This window comes from Arachis duranensis, chromosome 2 (assembly GCF_000817695.3).
Source record: "Arachis duranensis cultivar V14167 chromosome 2, aradu.V14167.gnm2.J7QH, whole genome shotgun sequence".
Taxonomy (NCBI): Eukaryota; Viridiplantae; Streptophyta; class Magnoliopsida; order Fabales; family Fabaceae; genus Arachis; species Arachis duranensis.
The window spans coordinates 85,261,587-85,281,875 of NC_029773.3; the positions used below are offsets into that span (position 1 = coordinate 85,261,587).

At 34.2% G+C, this 20,289-nt stretch overlaps 1 protein-coding gene across 1 annotated transcript; it reads left to right on the plus strand.

Moving 5' to 3' along the window:
• The first annotated feature begins 14,883 nt into the window (after window positions 1-14,883).
• Window positions 14,884-18,569, plus strand: LOC107475702 (SPX domain-containing protein 3). The gene is made up of 3 exons (XM_016095353.3): window positions 14,884-15,301; window positions 17,127-17,292; window positions 18,159-18,569. Exons 1-3 carry the CDS (start codon window positions 15,035-15,037, stop codon window positions 18,518-18,520), a joined length of 795 nt encoding a protein of 264 aa, XP_015950839.1. The 5' UTR covers window positions 14,884-15,034; the 3' UTR covers window positions 18,521-18,569.
• Window positions 18,570-20,289: the final 1,720 nt, after the last annotated feature.

Here is a 20,289-nt window from a genome sequence, read left to right on the forward strand (position 1 = left end):
ATCTCTGAAAGAACAGAAACTTGGGAATATGGGGATAAACGGAAAGAAGGGGTTAATTTGGTGTTGAACAAAAGTTCAGTTGGGGCTAGGTTGAAGCATATAAGGCCTAATATGTTAGTGGGGTGTGGCAGCGAAGTGGTGTGAAGAAGAGTATGTCATTGTGCATTTTAAAAGGGCCTCCTTGCTGGCTGCTGCGGGCGACGGTGAAGAGAGGGGTGTGGCTCGTCATGGAGTTCGCGAAGGGGTTGATGCCATGGTGAACAGTGCTGACGAGGCAGATTTGGGAGCAGCGCAGAAGTCAGCTGCTGGTGGCGAAGGTGATAATGTCCGTGTTGAGCTTGATAGCATGGAGGGCAGGGAAGAGTGTGAAGCCCCTGATGCACCCGACGAGCAGAATCAACCGGAAAGGAGATTATCGGAGGTGCGGAGAATTGTTCGAATAGCATAGTGGAGGAAAACATTCCACCAAGTTTAGTTAATGAGACCCATGCTAGTTTGGACGGGAGCGGTAAACAGCATGTTGGCATATGTTTGATGATGGGTGATGTAGTGCAGGATTCAGATTTAGAGGATGAGAATACAGTGGTGCAGAAATTTGGGTTGGATGATGAAGGGGCTAAAAGGAACATGGAAGATTCGGGGACTCAGAGTAGGATGCAGACTTTGAAACTAATCAAGATGAGTACGGAGGAAGTTGGGATAAAGATATGGCTGAAAATAGGGCTTCTTGGGATCTGGCTATTGAATCAAGAGTTGTTTTATATGACGAGGATGATGACATTATGGCTATTCTCCAAGCTCAAAATGAAGTATTGGCACAAAAAAGAAGGCGAGCAAAACAGAAAAAGAAAGTAAGAAGGAGCCGCCCCAAAAATCGAAATAAGGTGTGTAATAAAGTTTTTAAATTATTTTAGTTCGTGAAATATGAGGGGTCTAGAGAGTGTTGGAAAGTGGAAAATGGTAAAAATTTAAGCGTAAAAATAATGTGAATATGTTAGGATTGATAGAGACAAAGAAGGAGGTGATTACAAAGTTTGATGTAGTGCAATTTTGGAGTAATGATGCGGTGGGTTTAGAATTTGTGGGATCGGAAGGTGTGCTTCTGGAGGTTTATTAATAATGTGGGATGTTTATGATGTTTAGGTTGAGTAATTGTTACAAAGGAGAGAGATTGTTGTGTATAGAAGGAGAATTGATAAACAATAATTTTCATTTGTGCGGTTTGCTTGGTGTATGGTGTGCATACAAGGGAAGAGAAGCTTGATGTGTGGGAATAGTTGAGTTTTTTATTGGGAATATATCAAGTTCTTCTTTGCTACATGGTTGTCTTCAATGAGATTGTGCAGTTGGAAGAAAGAAAAGGCGCAAGTGTGTAAGCATTATAGAACTGGTGGATATAGAGCTGAATGACTGTAAGTTTATGTGGTTCAGAGGTCAATCGTGTAGTCAGATTGATAGAATGTTGACGAGTTTGGTTTCATTGTTATTATTTGGAGTACTTAGTTGAAAAGAAATGACAGAATCTTTAGGAATTAAGAATCAGGTATTGCAGGGATAGTCAACAGGTCGATTAAGAGTTACAAAAAGTGGAATGATATTTGATCTTTGGGTGTTGATGACTTTTGTCTGTTTAGTACTTTTCCGTTGATGATCCACCTTGTTGTGTTGAACTTTTTGTTTCAAAAAAAATAATTTGTTAAAGTTCTAGATTTTTACTTCAATAAGATCAAATTGAAAAGGAGACATACAACACCTGCAAACAAAATTTAACTTCTATTTTAGCATCACAAAAGCATTTATATTACAATTGACAAGGATGACACATATAACTAAAATCAAAATAGTATCTTTAAAAAAATTACATCAAGTGCCATTCATTGAGATTGAAGACATGAGTTGTGCGTTGATCCTTGAGGAGCTTATTCTTGATGATTTTGTTGCGAACACTAGCATGCAGAATAGGCCTATCTTTAGAAAAAAGTGTTATGAATTTTCATATCTTATGCCAAGATTGGCCACATATTTATTCACCAAAGTTATAAAATACACATTGCGTATAAATTATAGGGCAAATGACTTGGTTAAACCAAGTGCATTTGAAAATGTCCTGAATGTTCCAAACAGAAAATTGCAACGTCAAAGTCCCAAACCACGTTTCTATATAAATTGAATTGAATAGATTCGATTTAGCAAAACAGGTAGTAAATTGAATCTAAATTATTCGAATTAGGTGCATTTAAGTTCAGTGAACGTAAATCGAATCAAAGGAATTCGATTTATACATGCAACCAGCATTAGAGTAAATCGAATGTAATTGTTTCGATTTACAAAGTGGGGAGGTGTATAAAAAGAAGCTGCTATACGAAATTTTGTAGAATGAGTGAGATTTACAATGGCTAGTGATGAGAGTTTTGTAGCTCTTATGCACTACAGAGGGTCCATTAAGAAGAAAACGCGATCAGGAATTAAGTTCACTGACAAAGGTCCGCTGAGTATTTTTGTCAAACCTTCGACAAATTTCACTGAGTTTAAGAATAGTATACTCTAGAGACTAGGAATGCATGGCGTGAAACGGGTGGAGAAGTTGTTCTATCGAATTCCGATTTATGTGTTACGTGATGATGTGAAGTATGATTCGTTCATTATTAGCAGTGACGAAGATATGCAGGTATTGTTTCATTGTCGCCGTCAGTTTCCATAGGTGAGGACTTCGAAGTTGTTGGCGAAACTTGTGGATGTCGCATCAAGTTCTGGAGGCTCGAACAGGAATATGCAGTCCACGGGACATGTAGCCAGCTTTAATGCATTATCTGTTGGATCATTGTCAGCAGTACCGGTGATTGCACCCGAGCTAGACTTAGTGGCTTCACCGTCGTTTGCCGTCAATCTGAATCGAAGTTGTGATGCATTAGTTGGCGAGGCTAGACCGTTGGAAGATGGTGATTTGTGGCGCCCAGTTCTCCTCCGCGTGTTCCGGTATTCGGAGAGGTTGGAGCACCTAAAGGGGTTGAGGATGCATTGCAGGATGATGATGATGATGATGTGGAGCCCGCAACGATTGTTGCAGATGATAGCGAGGAGGAGACACCACGGACGACTCCACCTGTCAGTGGGGGAGCATTTAGTTCAGGTAGGGATGTCAATGGGGCGGGGCGGGGGCAGGAAATGCCTCCCTGACCCCCGTCCCCGCCCTCAAATTTTCTCCCTGTCCCCGTCCCATTCCCCGCCATGGGGGGATAATTGCCCCATCCCCATTCCCCACGTTCCCCGTGTTCTCGCAGGTCCACATTCCCCATTTGCTTATATTAAACATTTATATGAAAATTACCATAAAAAATTAAAAAAACATAAAAAAACCACAAAACGTCAAAACAACACACAAACATATACAACTTATAAGTAAAGAAATATAAAATCAAGTTATCATAGTCCATAAAATGAAATTTTAAAATACAACTTCCATTGTTAAAAAAAGTCAGAAAATAAAGTCTTCAGCTTCCAACAAATAGCTCCATGTTCTCTGTTAAAATACAACACAAACATGAATATATTAACATACATTATAAATAAGAATACTATATATTTAATAAGAATTTGACATAATAAAAAAATAATTACCTAAACTCCTAAATCTCCATATCCATCACATCGTCCCAAGGAATTGGAATTTTCGACCCTGATTTACCTATATTATATCAACCAACAATTCACGAGAGTTAAATTTAACATGAAATTGAACTTTAATAGAAAATAAAATTTGAGTTATTAGTTCTTTTACCTGAAGAGTGTATCCAATGCTGAGTGTAAATTAACGCTTCAACAAGTTCACAATCCAATTTATTGTGATGTGGATGTATAACTCGACCACCAGTGCTCAAAGCAGACTCTGAGGCAACAGTAGAAATGGGAATGGCTAAAAAATCTCTTGTAATCTTTTGTAAAGTTGGATATTTCACTCCAATATTTTTCCAGTAGCCCAAAATGTCAAATTTTTCCAAATTTGTTTTATCTACCGTAACACTCTCTTCCAAATAGAAATCCAACTCAGTTTTTGCAACACAGTCTTCAGATATATCTTCCACAAATTGCAAGTAGATAGAATTAAATTTTCTCTTTGAAGATCTTTCATCATGTCCAACTTTCAAAGTAAAAGCTGAACTATCATCATTTGTTGCTCTTCTTTTAACCCTTGTCTTAAGTTGATATTCACATACTAATTCTTCCATCATTTTCTTTACCTTGCTCAGATGATTCTCACTTTGAGATATATATATATATATTTTAGGGAAAAAAATTTTCAGTAACTTCATCTTATACCTAGGGTCTAAGATAGCTCCCACAGCCAAGACTTCATTAATTTGATCCCAATACTTTCCAAACTTACTAATCATATTTGTTGCCATTCTATGAATCATCTCATTGGGACTAAGCAACCACTCATTCAATGTCAATCTTATTTCACACACCTTGGAAAAGTATAAATTTGTCATTGGATATAAAGTGCCAGAGAATAATTTAGTCACACTATAAAAGACTTCTAATTTATCAACAAGTTCATTTGTCATTTTTCACTCATCATTAGATGGTACAACTTTATACAGAGATTCACGGTGTCTTAAATGCTAAAAAACTTCTCTATATGGCAGAGCAGAAGCAAGCATTAGATAAGTTGAATTCCATCTAGTTCTACAATCAAGTGCAAGCTTTCTCCTATAATTAATATTCAATTGCCTACAAGTCTCTTCAAATTTTTCTTCCCTCTTCAGTGTTGCAACCCAAAAAGAAACACTATCTCTGATTTTTTCAATAGAACCATATATTGCATTCATGCCATCTTTTACAATCAAATTCACAATGTGAGCACAACAACGCATGTGAAAAAATTCCCCTCTCTTAACAAGGTTAGACGGTAAAATCTTATCAAGCACAAGATGAATCATGACATCATTTGTACTACAATTATCAACCGTTAAAGTTGACAATTTTCTATCTATATTCAAATCATACAAGGAATTCACCAAAGCATCACTAAGAACTTCAGTATTATAGGGTGCAGGCACATATGCAAACCTAGAGTAATGTAAATATAATAAACAATCATGATATTAAAAATTAAAATATTTAAAAGATGCTAAAAGCATAAATAATACCTTACAAGCCGATTTTGCAAGTTCCAATCATCATCAGTAAAGTGTGTTGTAATCGCTATATAGTCTTTGTTTTGACAATCAGCACTCCACATATCAGTAGTTATCGCAATGTGGCTTGAATTTTTTCCCAACAATTTTAGAAGCATTGCCTTTTCAGCTTCATACATCTTCATAACATCACTTCTCAGTGTATTTCTTGTATAAAATTTGAACAAAGGTTGAGTCTCAGCCATAAACTCATGAAAACCCTATTGCTCAACAAACGACATAGGGTGTTCGTCCCTAATAACCCATCTTGTGAGTGCTCGTCGTGCTCCCTATTGACTAAATGTGAAATTTCCAACAAAAGTGAATCCGTTGGCCTTCCCATTCCTGTCAAACCTGATGATTGCTGCACTGTTTTTAATATTGATTGTTTTGGTCCCCTAACAGTACGAATCGGGCAAATTCTAATGTGATCATACAAGTGCTTAGTTCCTTACTTCGTGTCACCTCCAATCTTTCTTTCGCAATATTTACATATTGCCTTCCACTTTCCATCTATTTGTTCCCTCCTAAAATATTTCCAAGTCTCAGAAGTTAATCCTTTTTTTTAGGACTATTTTGCACACTTTAGCTAACTTCTTACCCTCCCTCTTGTGTTTCTTCTTGTCCTTCTTCTTGTGTTCCTTGGACATATGCTTCAATTGCTTGACCCGCATCATCTTGAGTTGATTCTGTCTCATTATTATTTTCAATAGGAGTCGAGTTTAAACTATCCATCCTATATAGTAAGATTTAATACAGAAACACTAACTTAAAATTCAATACATAAACACTAAAACACAGAATCTACTCAGAATAAGATCCAAAAAGCATGCATATGAGGGAAGCATTAGATAATTGAAATGCCAATCATAGATTTGCTAATTTGCTTTACCCTGACATAAACACTAAACACTTAAAACAGCCACCAATTATCAGAAATTCATAGAAGAAAATATTCATTAACAAAAATAACAGCCACCAACTTCAAAAAATCAAAATCACCATCAAATTCATGAAAAAACAAAAACCTAAAGTGAAATATCAAAATACAAGAAGAAAAGGAGAGAGTAGTGAATCTTACTAGGGATAAGACAGAAATGGCCGAAGAGGTCAGAGACGCCGGTGAAGAGAAGAGCGGCGAATGACGCGGAAGAGGGCGAACGGAAGATGGCGCACGTGGCGGTGCGGTGACGATGGTGGTCGGAGGCCGTGACGATGGTGGTCGGAGGTGGCTGGCTGGGAGAGAACGCAGAGGAAGGGCGCAGAGAGGAAGGGTTTCGCGAGGAGCACTAGAGCAGGGTGAGGGAGTTGGAATGCAGCGCTCTATGCCTTTATGTGGGAACTGGAAAGAGAAATTAGGGTTTTCACTTTTCTATATATATATATGCCAAGTGAAATGACTAAAAAACCAAAATAAAAACTAAATTCTTAAGGGTATTTAAGTAATTTAATATATTCGGGGATTGTAAGGAATACGGGGATGGGGATCCCCGCATATGCTTCGGAGGAATTTTGTCCCCCATTTCCATTCCCGCAGGGAAAATTCCCCGCCATCGAGGACCCATTTGGAGCGGTCCCCGCGAGAATCCCTGCTTCCTGGGGATTTTTGACACCCCTAAGTTCAGGTACTAATCAGTACCCCCCACTTCTCAGCTCTAGACTTGGATGCCATGGCACCTCAGGAGGATCCCTCTGTACCTGTTGGCTTCGGGGCAAGACTCGCAAGCTGCAGAAGGTGTATCTGAGTTTCAGGTCGGCCAGCAGTTTTAGGATAAGGAGGAAGTCGTGCTTAGCGTGAAGACCTATAGCATTCACCGTGGGGTTGAGTACAGGGTATTGGAGTCGTATCACCGCAAGTACTATGGCAAGTGAAAGGAGTTCGGGAGCGGGTACGTATGGCTAATCCGGGTCAGCCTCCACAAGGTCATGTGACGTGGCTCCAAGATCTCGGGATGAACCACCTGCACGACCTCCGCCAGGCTATATGGCATCCATAGAAACTGTGCATTCAAGTTCAAATTGTTAGTCAACAAAAAAAGATTCACACTCAACGTGAACATGAAAATACTCACACCCCCGGCTGGAGCAAATCAATCCTTGGTCTCCAATTCACAACACGAGCCCCCTTGTCGCTCAAGCTTGGCTGATAATCTCCCCATATGATAACCACAACATTTAGTTAAGAATAATTGTAAATGCTAAATAAATAAAAAATAGTTCGCACGCTAAATGGAGACTACCTCGAGGCCAACGGCCAATGGAAAACATCATATCCGTCCGGTCAGAATCCAGGTAACCTCCAAAAGATTCACGACTGTAGCAGTTGTAGTGGACCAGCCAACTTGACGATATTTCTGTTCACCATGCGGCACATGCACCTGTATAGCCATGACAACCCAGCAGAACCCCAACTGTACTGACCAAATTCTTCTAACCTGGCGACATATGGAAACATCGGATGTGGAGGCGGGTACCTGACTTGTCCCCAAGCAGCTGTGTCGATAGGAGCATCATGATGTATGCACAGGTGTACCTCCTCACCGTCTCGTCATCTGCCCCCTGTGAAAGCTCACTAAACGTCTCCTTAAACCATGTGTGTAATAGTCCAGACCACCCGCTAGAACAATATTGTCCGCTTTGGCACACAAGGCCTCACGGTTTTGCCTTTGACGATAGGGATGATAGCCGAAACCCCTACACTCACTCGGCAAAACACGTCATGCTAGGGAGAGGTATCCACACCCTTATAAGGAATGCTTCATTCCCCTCTCCAACCGATGTAGGACCTTACAATGTGCACTTCACTGTGAAGTTGTCGATGCAGTTCGCTAGGAGGCAACACCCCAAGCAACTCCTCAAACCACACCCACGGTGGTCAGCCACCCTCTATAAACCGTGAAAAGTCTGTCAGGCATCCGCTAACATATTGCCCGTCGATCAGGAGACCAAGGTGGTACGTTAAATCTTGTAGGGTGATCGTGCACTCCCCAAACGACTTGTGGAATATATGCGTCTCAGGACGCCATCTCTCCACGAAGGCGCTGACCAACGGCTCGTCCAACTGAAACCAACTCTCATTCAACCTTGCAAGATGGTACAGACCAGCCATCTGCAAGTAAGGAATGATCCTATCATCCAACATTATACCGTGCTGCCGTTTCATGTTGCTGATGCATCGATGGGGATGCATAAGAATAGAAGATGACTTTTCACATTCGTCATAAAAACACCTCTCAATGCATCAAAATTTCAAGTTACCACAACATTACATGCCATTACTTTCCAAACATTTTTATCTTTCTATCCCTACCAATATATAGAAAGGCTAACCACTACATTACTCATCTACAATACTTCATATTAACAAAAAAAATTACTAATACGAGATAAATTTTTTTTCTCTTTATTCACAAACATAGAAAACAGTAGTTAACTATGTTCATTAATCTACATCTAGCCCTATTCTATAGTTAATGACTCACTAAGCATGACATGAACAAAATTCAAATATCTGTTTCTAGATTTATTTTAAAAATTCCACACTAACAGTTATAACTAACTACTAACTTATTTCAAAACAAATTAAATATTAAAAAACACTAATCTCGAGGTAGACGGCTCCAGCAATATGCGCGACTCCGTCAAGTCGATACAAATGATTCGGGTCGTCCTCCATGCATGCAGAGTCGGTCCAACCGGGATTGCTTTCAGAGAATCTCGGAACTGGGAGGTGGGGTTGGCAGAGGGTATGGCATTTCTGGGTTCGAATCAAGTGACTTCGATTTGTTTATATAGCGCAGAAGCAAGCGAATCGAATCAATTTGATTCGAATTATGCTCGTTCCATTTGCTTATAAATCGAAGCAGGTCAGTTCAATTTAAACAAAAAATCAAATCGAATCAAATGGATTCGATTTACGTGGGTTTTGAACTTCGTGGTAAAGATCGAATCGTGTTGATTCGATTTTCAGGTTTCCTAAAATCGAACTCACTAAATTCGATTTATGCATTTTCTCACCACGAACATAATTCGAATTGGGTTGATTCGATTTGTATTCAAACACTTTTCTCACTTAATTTCGAATCATTTAGATTCGATTTAATACGTGTTTGGCTAAATTGAACTCACTCAATTCGATTTATATAGATATCAATACTGGAACTTGATGTTGCAAATTTCTGTTTGGGACATTCAGGACATTTTCAAAAGCACTTGCTTTAACTAAGTCATTTGCCCTAAATTATATTAGGTAAGCAAATTATTGTTTCAATTAAACTCTTAAACAAACAAAAAATATAATATCAATATTTTTCTTTTTTTTCCTTCTTTCTCCTCTGTAATCCGGAGTAAATCCCTAAAATGGTCCCCTAGATTAGGCTTGTACACCAATGTTTCCCCTCAGTTTCTAAATGCTCCAAATGCACCCTCCAATTTGAGCTCCGTGCGAAATCCTGGTCCTTCTATCCAATCCTGACATGACTCAGCAGCCGGAGCGCTGAGCTGGTGGTTCCACCTCCACGTAGGCTTCATCACCCTCCACCATCACCATCGTTCCTCCTCTTTCTCCCAACGAAGCCACTACCCTTCTCTCTTCTTCCAATCCTCTTTTTCTTTTCTCCCTTTCTCAAGCATTGTAGTCCTTTTCTTCTCTCAGTTCACCAGCCTTCAAATCACTATCTCAGAACCATTGCTGCAACTCTTTCTCTTTTCTTCTTCCTTTCTTCTTTTCTCTTCTCCTCTGTCCATTGGAGGGGGTAGATGAATCAGAACGGTGTCGTTTTGTGATGGAGGGGAATTGAAAGGTTGCTTGGAGAATATTTTCATACACTTTCAGCAATAATTAGAATCCAAAAAACTAAATTAACCTATCATAACCACCTAAAATCTGAAACACAGATGAAATTTCAAAGGAAAAGTTGAACTAAAACCTGTTTGAAGAACAGGGAAGGAGAATGCAAAAATAGAGGAAGTTGGGGTGGTCAGACAGGGAAAGAAGGCAAACCAAAACGCGAGGAAGGAGAGGAGTGTTAGTCATCATGGGTGATGGAAATGACAAGGAGAAGTAGACGAGGGGAGGGCGCCGGCAGAGTAGTGGTTGCAGCGGCTATTGCGGTAGTAATAGTTCAGTGATGAGAAACAAAGATGAAGGTACCGGCAGGCTCTTTAGCTGAAAAGAGAAAATGGAGGAGGAAAATGTGGCGGCGCTGGGTAAAGGCCGGAGGTGATGGTGGTGGCGATGGAGATGCTGGAAGCTGCGATAGGGATAGGGTTCGGTGCGTGGAAGAGGGTGATGAAGATGGCAGATTGGCGGCGACAGTAAGCTCGGGCCCGACGGAGGTGGTTCGCCAAGAAGAAAGCTCGACGTCTCTGGACCTAACGGGAAAGGAGAGGGTAGAGGGAGGAGGTTGGACGCGGTGGTCGCAGATGGTGGAGACTATGGTAGCTCGCAGTGGTGGTTCAGCCTTAGGCCAATGGACAGAGGAGAAGAGAAAAGAAGAGAGGAAGAAGAAAAGAGAAAGGGTTGCAGCGGTGGTTCTGAGGTAGTGATCTGAAGGCTGGTGAACTGAGAGAAGGAAAGGGCTACAATGCTTGAGGAAGGGAGAAAGGGAAAGGAGGATTGGAAGAAAAGAGAAGGGTAGTGGCTCCATTTGGAGAAGAGGAGGAACAATGGTGATGGTGGAGAGTGATGAAACCTACGTGGAGGTGAAACTGCCAGCTTAGTGCTCCGGCTGCTGACTCATGCCGGAATTGGGTGGAAGGACCAGGATTTCGCACGGAGCTCAAATTGGAGGGTGCATTTAGAGCATTTAGAAACTAAGGGGTAACATTGGTGCACGAGTCCAATCTGGAGGACCATTTTGGGGATTTACTCCTGTAATCCGTGTTGTTCTTCTTCCTCTCTTCTATCTATCCCACCTCTTCCTTATCGCTGCCTTTGCATTTTTTTTCTTTTTCTTTATCTCTATTTTTTCTCTTCTTCTTTGAGCATACTTCTACTTGTCCAACATATTATTAGTATTGCAAGTATGAGAAGTGTATAGAGTTAGTTTCACATCAAAAAAATAAATAAAAATAAAAAATTTATAAGATAAAAAATTCATTAATAATTTATTATCTTAAGATTTTGAGTTGGATATGTGTCTTCTCATTTTATTTTATGTTTTCATTTTTTCTACTTAAAAGGGTTACATGCTTCCCTGAACCATAACAATACGTCTCTCTGCTACATATTAATTAATTAACTAGTAAAAGTCATATTATTATCCGGTGTATGCTATGTAATGTAAACTCAAATGATGATGATTTGACATAAAATGGTAAAAAGGACTACTTGATAAAAGTCAATTGAAAATTATATAAACTAAATTAATTTAAAAAATGAAACTAATGATGTAAATGGTCACTCTCAATTATAATTGTCGTGTTCTTAATTCAACTCCCTTTTCTATTTCTTCCAAGTTTTTAAACTTAAAGGCGACAATCAGCATTGGTTCCCTCAATTTGTTTTTGACTACTCTTCCTTTTGGAGAAATTCTTTCTTTTTCTTAAGATGGTTGCATTATAATTTAGAGTTTAAAATTTTATATATAGAATTTAGAAAATTACTTAAAATTAAGAATACATAAGGATTAAATATGAAAATTGTTATTGTTATTATTATTATTATGAAAAAAATAAATTAAAAAATATTAACTGAAAAAAAAATAATTCTTATTGTTTTTCTATATTCACATAATATTTTGCAAATACTTAAAATTTTGATAGGTATTGTAACGTTCTCACAAAATAACTTATCAATGCTATAGATGTTGCATTGGTCATGGTTAAATGTTCGCCAATCGTGGAGAGTTTTCGACTAATGAGAAGGATTGGGGAGGAATCAAGCAAGAGAACATAAGATGAGAAGACACCACATCCAACTCAAAACCTTAAAGTGTCAAGTAAATGGGTCTCTTATTTTATAAACTCCTCACTCTTCTTTATTTTTTTTTTATGTGAGACTAACTTCAACACTTCTCATACTTGCAACATTAACATTAAAGTCCTTTGATCTTTTGTCATTTGTGTCCAAATAATAAACAAGTTTAATTAGGGAGTCACTTTTTTTAGTTAATTTGTTAAATTATTATTTTATATTGAATTTTAAATTCTAAATATTAATCATCTAGTTCTTTGGCTATGGCCCATGAATATATAGCATTTTTTCTTGTTACTTAAAATCCACATATTCCTCATTTGGTTCCTTTCACAATATAACCAAAGTTCCATAGATTACTATTTTATTACCCATCAAAGAACACTTTTTTCTTTGTTGTTTTTGTTTTTTCTTCCCCAAATAAATTTCCATGGGCGATTCTAAGTAGATTCCTAGGAATCATCCTCTCCCCCAACATCCCACATGACCCCTTTTGCCCCTACTCATTCATTTTTCTTTATTCTTGACAATGCCATCTCTTCCTTATACATCACGGATCCAAATTTTAATTTTCCTTCCATAATTATGTCACTTTATAATGTTCTTGACCAAATTCGATAAATATATATATATATATATATATTGGTTATTTTATTTAATGAAAGAGTTTTAATCAAAATTATAAAATTTTAAATAAAAACGAGTAAAACTTTATTTAGGTCTCGGTTTATTATAAACAAAATTCATTTATAACATAAATATTTTAAATTTAGTATTTTAATTTCTAAAATTTTACTTCTTGACAATTATTTATTATTACGAATAAAATAGTTTATAATGTCTCAGTTTTCAAGTATGCATCAATTCAAGTATGCATCGAGTGTCACGTGACTATATGACATGGACTTTTGTTACATACGACATATTATATGGTTGTTCCTATGTTATTAGATTATACAATTGTTTTATTAATTATTTTAAAACAAAATATATATATTGAGATAGAAATAAAACTTAAAAAGTCGTATCTCATTATCTATTGTTATTGTCTTTAATATTTTTATAATAGATAAAAAAATTAGCAAATTTTTTCTCAAAAAAAAAACTATTTTTATATCTATCACCTTTTTAAACTAAGTTATGTCTCATAAAATGTGTCAATATATATGTATTTCTTAAGATAGTTACAAAGGAAGCTGAACTACCAAGGAGTAAAGCAACTAAACAATTAATTATTAAAAGTTTAGCTTATCAATTAATTATTGGCCACAATTTATTAGCCATTTAAAATCTTGGAAAATAATAGAGAGTTCATAATTTTAGTAGAAATAAGTAGAAAATTGACTTGTATTGACTTAAATATAAGACAAATAATGAATAATGAAAGAGGCTAATTTTTTTAACCAATATCAATTAATATTTTTAAAATTATTTTATTTATCTTAAATTTTAAATTTTAAAATCTCTCAAATGAAAATTTGCAAATCTAAAAAATAAATTAATATTGATTAATTAAAATTTTATTTCTTATATTTTTAAGATGAATATAACAGAAAATATTAATTACCTAATATTTTTTAAAATTTTTTGTACAAAAAATACTTAAAAGATAGAGACTAAAAAAGTAAAAGAGTAAACACTCAAATTAATTCGGTTTCTTTAACAAAAAAATAAGACATTTCGCTTAACAAAATTATTTCGAGATAATACAATCTTTTTCTTTAAAAAGTTGTTACATAATAACAACAATTAGTATTGTAGAGTTTTTATTTGTAATTCGTGAAATTTTATAAAGTTCTCTTTTACAATAAAACCAATTATCATCACTACTATTACCATTTTTTTATCATAATTATTATAATTTTTACCTTTCCTGTTTTAATTATGCAATCATATATTATCATCATCATTATTTTTTTACCACTATTAACACTAACAACATCATCAACATTACCATTCTTTTTTTTCATTTTTTATCCGATGCTATTTTTTCTTTTTTAAAAATTTTCATATTGTAATTATTTTCCTTCTTATAATATCACTTCTGACAATAATCCTTTTTTTCTTATAATTTTTTTTTTCATGTAACCACTACTAATGAAAAAATTTAAAAAAAATAAATTTCTTAAGAGAAAGTCTATAGGGTCATCACTTTTATTAAAATTTGGTCAGTACTTAACCATCAAAAGAAAAATGAGTGATTCTACACTATTAAATGTCATCTCACATTATTAAAAATATTGATGATGGCTAATTGATGGCTACATATCACAAATTTTGTTGATTCCCTAGAACTCCTCATTTATTAATAGTTTGTAAAAATTTAAATTTTGAAGTTTCATAAATTACAAATAAAACTTTTATAAAACTAATTTCTATTATTATTTAGCAAAATTTTTAACAGAATAATTATATAATTTTAAAATAATTGTCAAGAGATAAAATGTCTCTGTTTTTTTGATAAAGTTTACCTTATCTTTAAAAAAATAGATAAGAGTCGAATTAAGTGTTTAATTAAAGTAAAACGTGACTCAAACGTAAACCAAAACACCCATATTTTAACAAAACTGAACCACATAGTGTTATGCCACAACCACACTACCACAGCACCAAAATTTTTATGATTTTCAAAGTCTTAGTCCTAAGTATGACCGTGTAATAATATTAATATTATAGTAACCGAATATGCCTCCAAAGAATTCCCATGCTTCTCCAACGACCCCTTTTATACCCTTTTCTAACCGCCACTTCATCACGCTAAGATAGCCTCTAATATTCTAGCAAACCTTCACTAATATAAATCCCCTTACACCCTTTTTCTCATATCTTCATACATCACCATACCAACCCATTTTTAATTTGATCATCATCTTCTTCTTATTAGGTTTACATTTTTTATTTTCTTTTTTTTTTCTCTTGTTAAAATTTTGCAATTTGAGTTATGAAATTTGGTAAGAGGTTGAAGCAACAGATTCAAGATTCCCTCCCCGAATGGAGGGACAAGTTCTTGTCGTACAAAGAACTGAAGAAGCTTGTGAAGCTCATTTCGGCCGCGCCAACGCGGCGAAATGAATCTTGGCGTGGCCGAAATGAGTCTTTGGAGTATGGCAAGGCTGAGTCTGATTTTGTGTACTTGTTGGATATTGAGATTGACAAGTTCAATGGCTTCTTCATGGAGCAAGAAGAAGAGTTTGTTATTCGCCATGAGGTAATAATAATGTTCAAAATTTCATATTTTATAATAGAACTAGTAATATAACAATTTTTAATTTTCATAAACCAAGGAGTATATATCTTAATTTTTCGTATATTCGATTAAATTATTATAAAATTATAGTTTAAACTATTAGATACAAACACACGATAATAATTAAAAAAATAGCGATTAGATACTGTCGAAAAATAAGAATATTTAACTGACGTGTCATACAGACAAATATTTGATCCGGATTTACACTACTTAAGTTCTGTTTCACTAAATCTTTGTGACTTAAAATTTCAGCAACTTATAATTGAGCTCATTTTGACTTGAGATATAGTAATTATAAAAACAATTATGAATTTTCTTTTTATATGTAGTGGCATTAGCACATTGTAAACTGCTACAACAATAGTATATATTTATCATTTAATATGAAGTGGTTTCTCCGTGGTTAAATTTGAATTTGAAACGGGTGAATGTTACTAGGAAGGAATTGATTCCTACTTGAGTTGCTTCATAAATTGCATCGTTTATGCTAGGAATATTCGTTATTTTTCAATGGTTATCTAATTTCAAGTTCTAACTTTTTTTTTATTAAAAGTTGGCGGTGGTGTGGGCCAACTAAGGCGTAAGTGAAAACTTTAAAAATATGATTAATTCAGTGAAAACTTTAATAGAAATATCATTATTACTTAAAAAATATGAATTTACCAAAAGTCTTACTTAGTAGTACATGAAAAAAAATACTAGTAGTATTATTAACACAAAATTTCACATATCTTACTAGTATTTTTTTTGGTATTAGGCTATCAGTATTTTAATTTCTATTGTGGAGGGTTTTTTTTTTATCGTATTGTGGAGGGGTTTTGTATTTTTCTTTTTTCATGTGGAAGATCATAAACCACGTTTTGTTGAGTTTTTTTTTTTTTTTTAATTATGTTTTTGGGTTCTAAGCTTTTGGTTGATTAAGAAATTTGATGAAATCTTCAATCTTCAACTAATTTTGGACATATAAAAAGGGAAACCAAAACCAAGTGGTCCAAAAAGGTTTGTCCAAGGATTTGAAGTTTGAACATATGCACTTTAAATTTTTCAATCATTCAATGGAAGCTTCTGTATTTCTTGGGCCCATTTTAAGTACAATCTGGAGCTTACTTTCTATCTGTTTTCCGTGGCCCATGCTGTGCTGATCTCTTCTTACCTGGGATGGAAAAACAATAAAAATAAAAATTTTGACAAAACATATACCAAAAAAAAATTTGACAAAATTAAATTAGTTGATCCAGTAGTTAGCTCACTAGCCTGTTTAAGTAAGTATTAGGAGTTCGAATTTCCTCTTGTATATACAGTAACTCATTGATCAACAAAAAATCTTAAATAGAACTTCACGAACCCATATTCTTTAATAAGACTTTAACTAAACCCGGTCGAATTAGTTGAATTTCTAATAATAAGTTTTGTAATTCAAGTTGGAGAAAGGAAAAAAAAGTGTTTATTTCTATGTATTAATTTATTTTTTTAATACACAATATTTTTACATGATATTATTATACTATACCTTTTTAGTAAAATAGTATAGTGTGTAACTCAACATCTTTTCTAATCAATGATTTGCATGCTATGGTGATAAATATGCTCAATTGAAAAATCTACTTGATCATCGGACCTCAGCAATAGCATGAACTGATATTTCATTTGAGAATTGAGATAATCTATTTCTAAAAGATATTGTCTCTATGATCCTCATGAAAAATCATGCTACCACTTAATTTAGAAGAAGATAGAAATATTGTGTATGAAAACTTTATAACAAATTAGATGTTGGTTGCAGAACTTAAAACAGAAGATAAAGAGAGTGGTTGATTTATGGGGACCAAATGGCATTCACCCTTCAGAAGAGAATTACAAGGAGGAGATGGAAAAAATCAGAAAAGCAATTGTTGATTTCCATGGTGAAATGGTTCTCTTAGTAAACTACAGCAACATCAATTACACAGGTTCTTTCTTTTTTTTTTTTTTTTTTTTTTTTAAAAATTTATACTTACCCTTTTCTTGGTTATGTAAGTAGTTGTTACCCTTTTGTTCATTGATTTTAATTATTGGTTATAAGTAGCTGTTACCCTTTTGCAGTAAGGCATGGTGATAAATTAACTATTAGCTACCTTACCCTGATGTAAATTTTATGGAAATGCCAATTGCAGTCGAAACTCATTTATATGAGAAATTTTTATATGTTCTGATTGTAAGTAAGTGTTTTTATTCTAATCAATTAATTATCTTCTATGTTAGCAGTATAAATTCACTATTACTTTAAATTTAAATTTTAAAGTATTAATAAAACAAAATCATAAATCTTGAATTTTAAATCTTAAATTTCAAATCTGACAAAATATATGACACAAAACAAAAATATTCATTTGTTGTTAGAGCACACAAGAAATTTTTCACTTAATAATGTGATACAGATTTCGTCAAATAGTGAATAAATAGTATATATTAGATCCTTACACTACTTTTAATTTTATAATTAAGTTCTTCCCAATGTAAAAAATGTTAAAGTTAACCGAGTATTTCTTTGCACATTGAAGGTATTCATAATTAAAAACTTAACTAGATCTTTGATCGTATGTATTTTTGAAAAAAATATTCTGTTAATTTTAATGTTTTTATATGAAAAGGGCCTAATTATAAAATTAAAAACAGTGTAAGAACCCAATTAAAAAAATATATATATATTGGAATCTAATTGAAAATTTAGTGATACTATAAGAATCAACAGAGTAACTAAACCTAATATTAATAAAAACATTTTATGTTTTAATTATGTGCTAGTATTGAATAATGTATATATTGAATTTCGCAGGGCTGGCTAAGATTCTGAAAAAATATGACAAGAGAACAGGAGGACTATTGCGTTTGCCATTCATTCAGAAAGTTTTGGTGCAACCCTTTTTCACAACTGATATAATCTCAAACCTAGTGAAGGAATGTGAGAGCATAATTGACACAGTGTTCCCAGCAGAGGAAGCAGCTGATAGAGCAAAAGAAGCCATTGTTGTGGCAGGGGAAGGTATTTTCAGGAACACTGTTAAGGCTTTGCTTACAATGCAAGAAATAAGAAAAGGGAGTTCCACTCAGAGTCCTTTTTCTTTGCCTCCTCTTAATTTGCCGGATTCTGATCTCATCCAATCAATACAACTCAATGCTGCAGTTCCAATTGTGTAGGGGAAAAAAATTGAATTGGTTATGTATAAAATCGTCATAGTTATTACCATAGTTTTATGATCACAAAAATAGTTAGGAAAATCAGAAATGGCATTGCGAGAAATTTTTATATAAATACAATTTTAATACTTAGTATTTATATACACTCGTAACAAATTGTGTTTGATAATAAAGTCGCAATATAAATACAAAGATAAAAAATTTAAAGAATATGTTTGAAATTTATTGGAATTCTTTATATTTTTTTGTTTATTTATCTTTGTATTTGTGTCTTATTTGAACTACTAAATACAACTTAAATAAAATTAATGGAATCGCTTTATATTTTTCAGCGAGTGTATGTTAATGACTTAATGCTAAGTGTTGGAATTGTGGTTCTACAAAAATATCTCACGATGTAATACATTTTGGAGGACACGGGCTAGGAATAGAAATGTTTCTGATGAAAACAAAAATACACATTGGGCAAGTCATTTAGGTTGTATTTGGTTTGTGTATGTATGAAAACATAGACACTAAAACATAGATATTTAAGACTTAAATATAAAATATTTATGTTTTTGTATAATATTTAGATATAATAGACATAACTTTAAAATAGTATTTAATATTGTGTTTGTTATTGAGAACAAGACATTACATAATTACTAAAAGATCATTTTTTTCTTATAATTTAAATTAAAAATTAAATAATTAAAAAAAACTATTTCAAAAACCCAAATTGGCTTCGAGGGTTTCTCCCCCCTCACCCTTACGGCCCTATCCCAAAAATCTCTCTTCTAGCCTCTTCTTTTTTCGTTGTTTGGTAGGTTTTTTCTGAGCGTATCTCTTTTTGGTTCTCTTCTTCCTTCTCTTTTTTCTTCTTTTTCTTCTCCTCATTCTTCTTCTTCTTTCTCTTCTTTTTCTTCCTCCTCTTAATTTTTGGGCGTGTTTGTAGGTCCATTTAGCCGGCGGTACTCATAGAGCATTGCTCATTGATGGAAAATGGCGTATGTTGATATTTTGTTTTATTCATTATCGTCGAAATACTCTAGAGGTGCCACTCTCTTTCTCTAAATTTATATTAATATTTTTTTGTTACTTTTTATAGAGCATATGATGAGTTCTTGGTAACATGAAAGTAAATTAGTGTGTTCACTCTTTGACTAATCGAAGAATAATTCCGCCTTTTATTCCTAATATACATATATAAAGTAACTAAAAATAGCATCATTAACATGTCAAATTGCATTTTCATAATCCAGTAATATCCAACACATAGCTTAATTTGTTCAGAACGATCCATCATCACTTCCTAAGAAACAATAACAAGTAAATACATAAATGAAGAACTCTAATAATTTGTACGAATAGGAAGAACGCTCAATTAAACTAAAAATAGGAAAACACTCATTACATAGGCATATGTAATTTTATTAAGTAAAAGAAAAGAAATAATACTTTGAGATAAGTGATTGATAACTTTCTAAGACAAAATTGACTCTGATTACTATCACAACGAAAAAAGATCCAAACTTGTAAATTAACTTGTCAATTTCTACAAACAATTATCATCCAACTTATTCAATTTATACAACACACAATACAAACAATTTGATCAACAACTTAGTAAGCAGATTAAGGGATAAGTATTGTTTTGGTCCCTCACGTTGAGGGTCGGAATCGAACCCGTCCCTGATCTAATTTTCGATTTAAAATCGTCCTTAATATTTTTTTTCGTATTAAAATCGTCCTTTTTATTTTTTTGGACAAAAATACCCTCCCTCTTT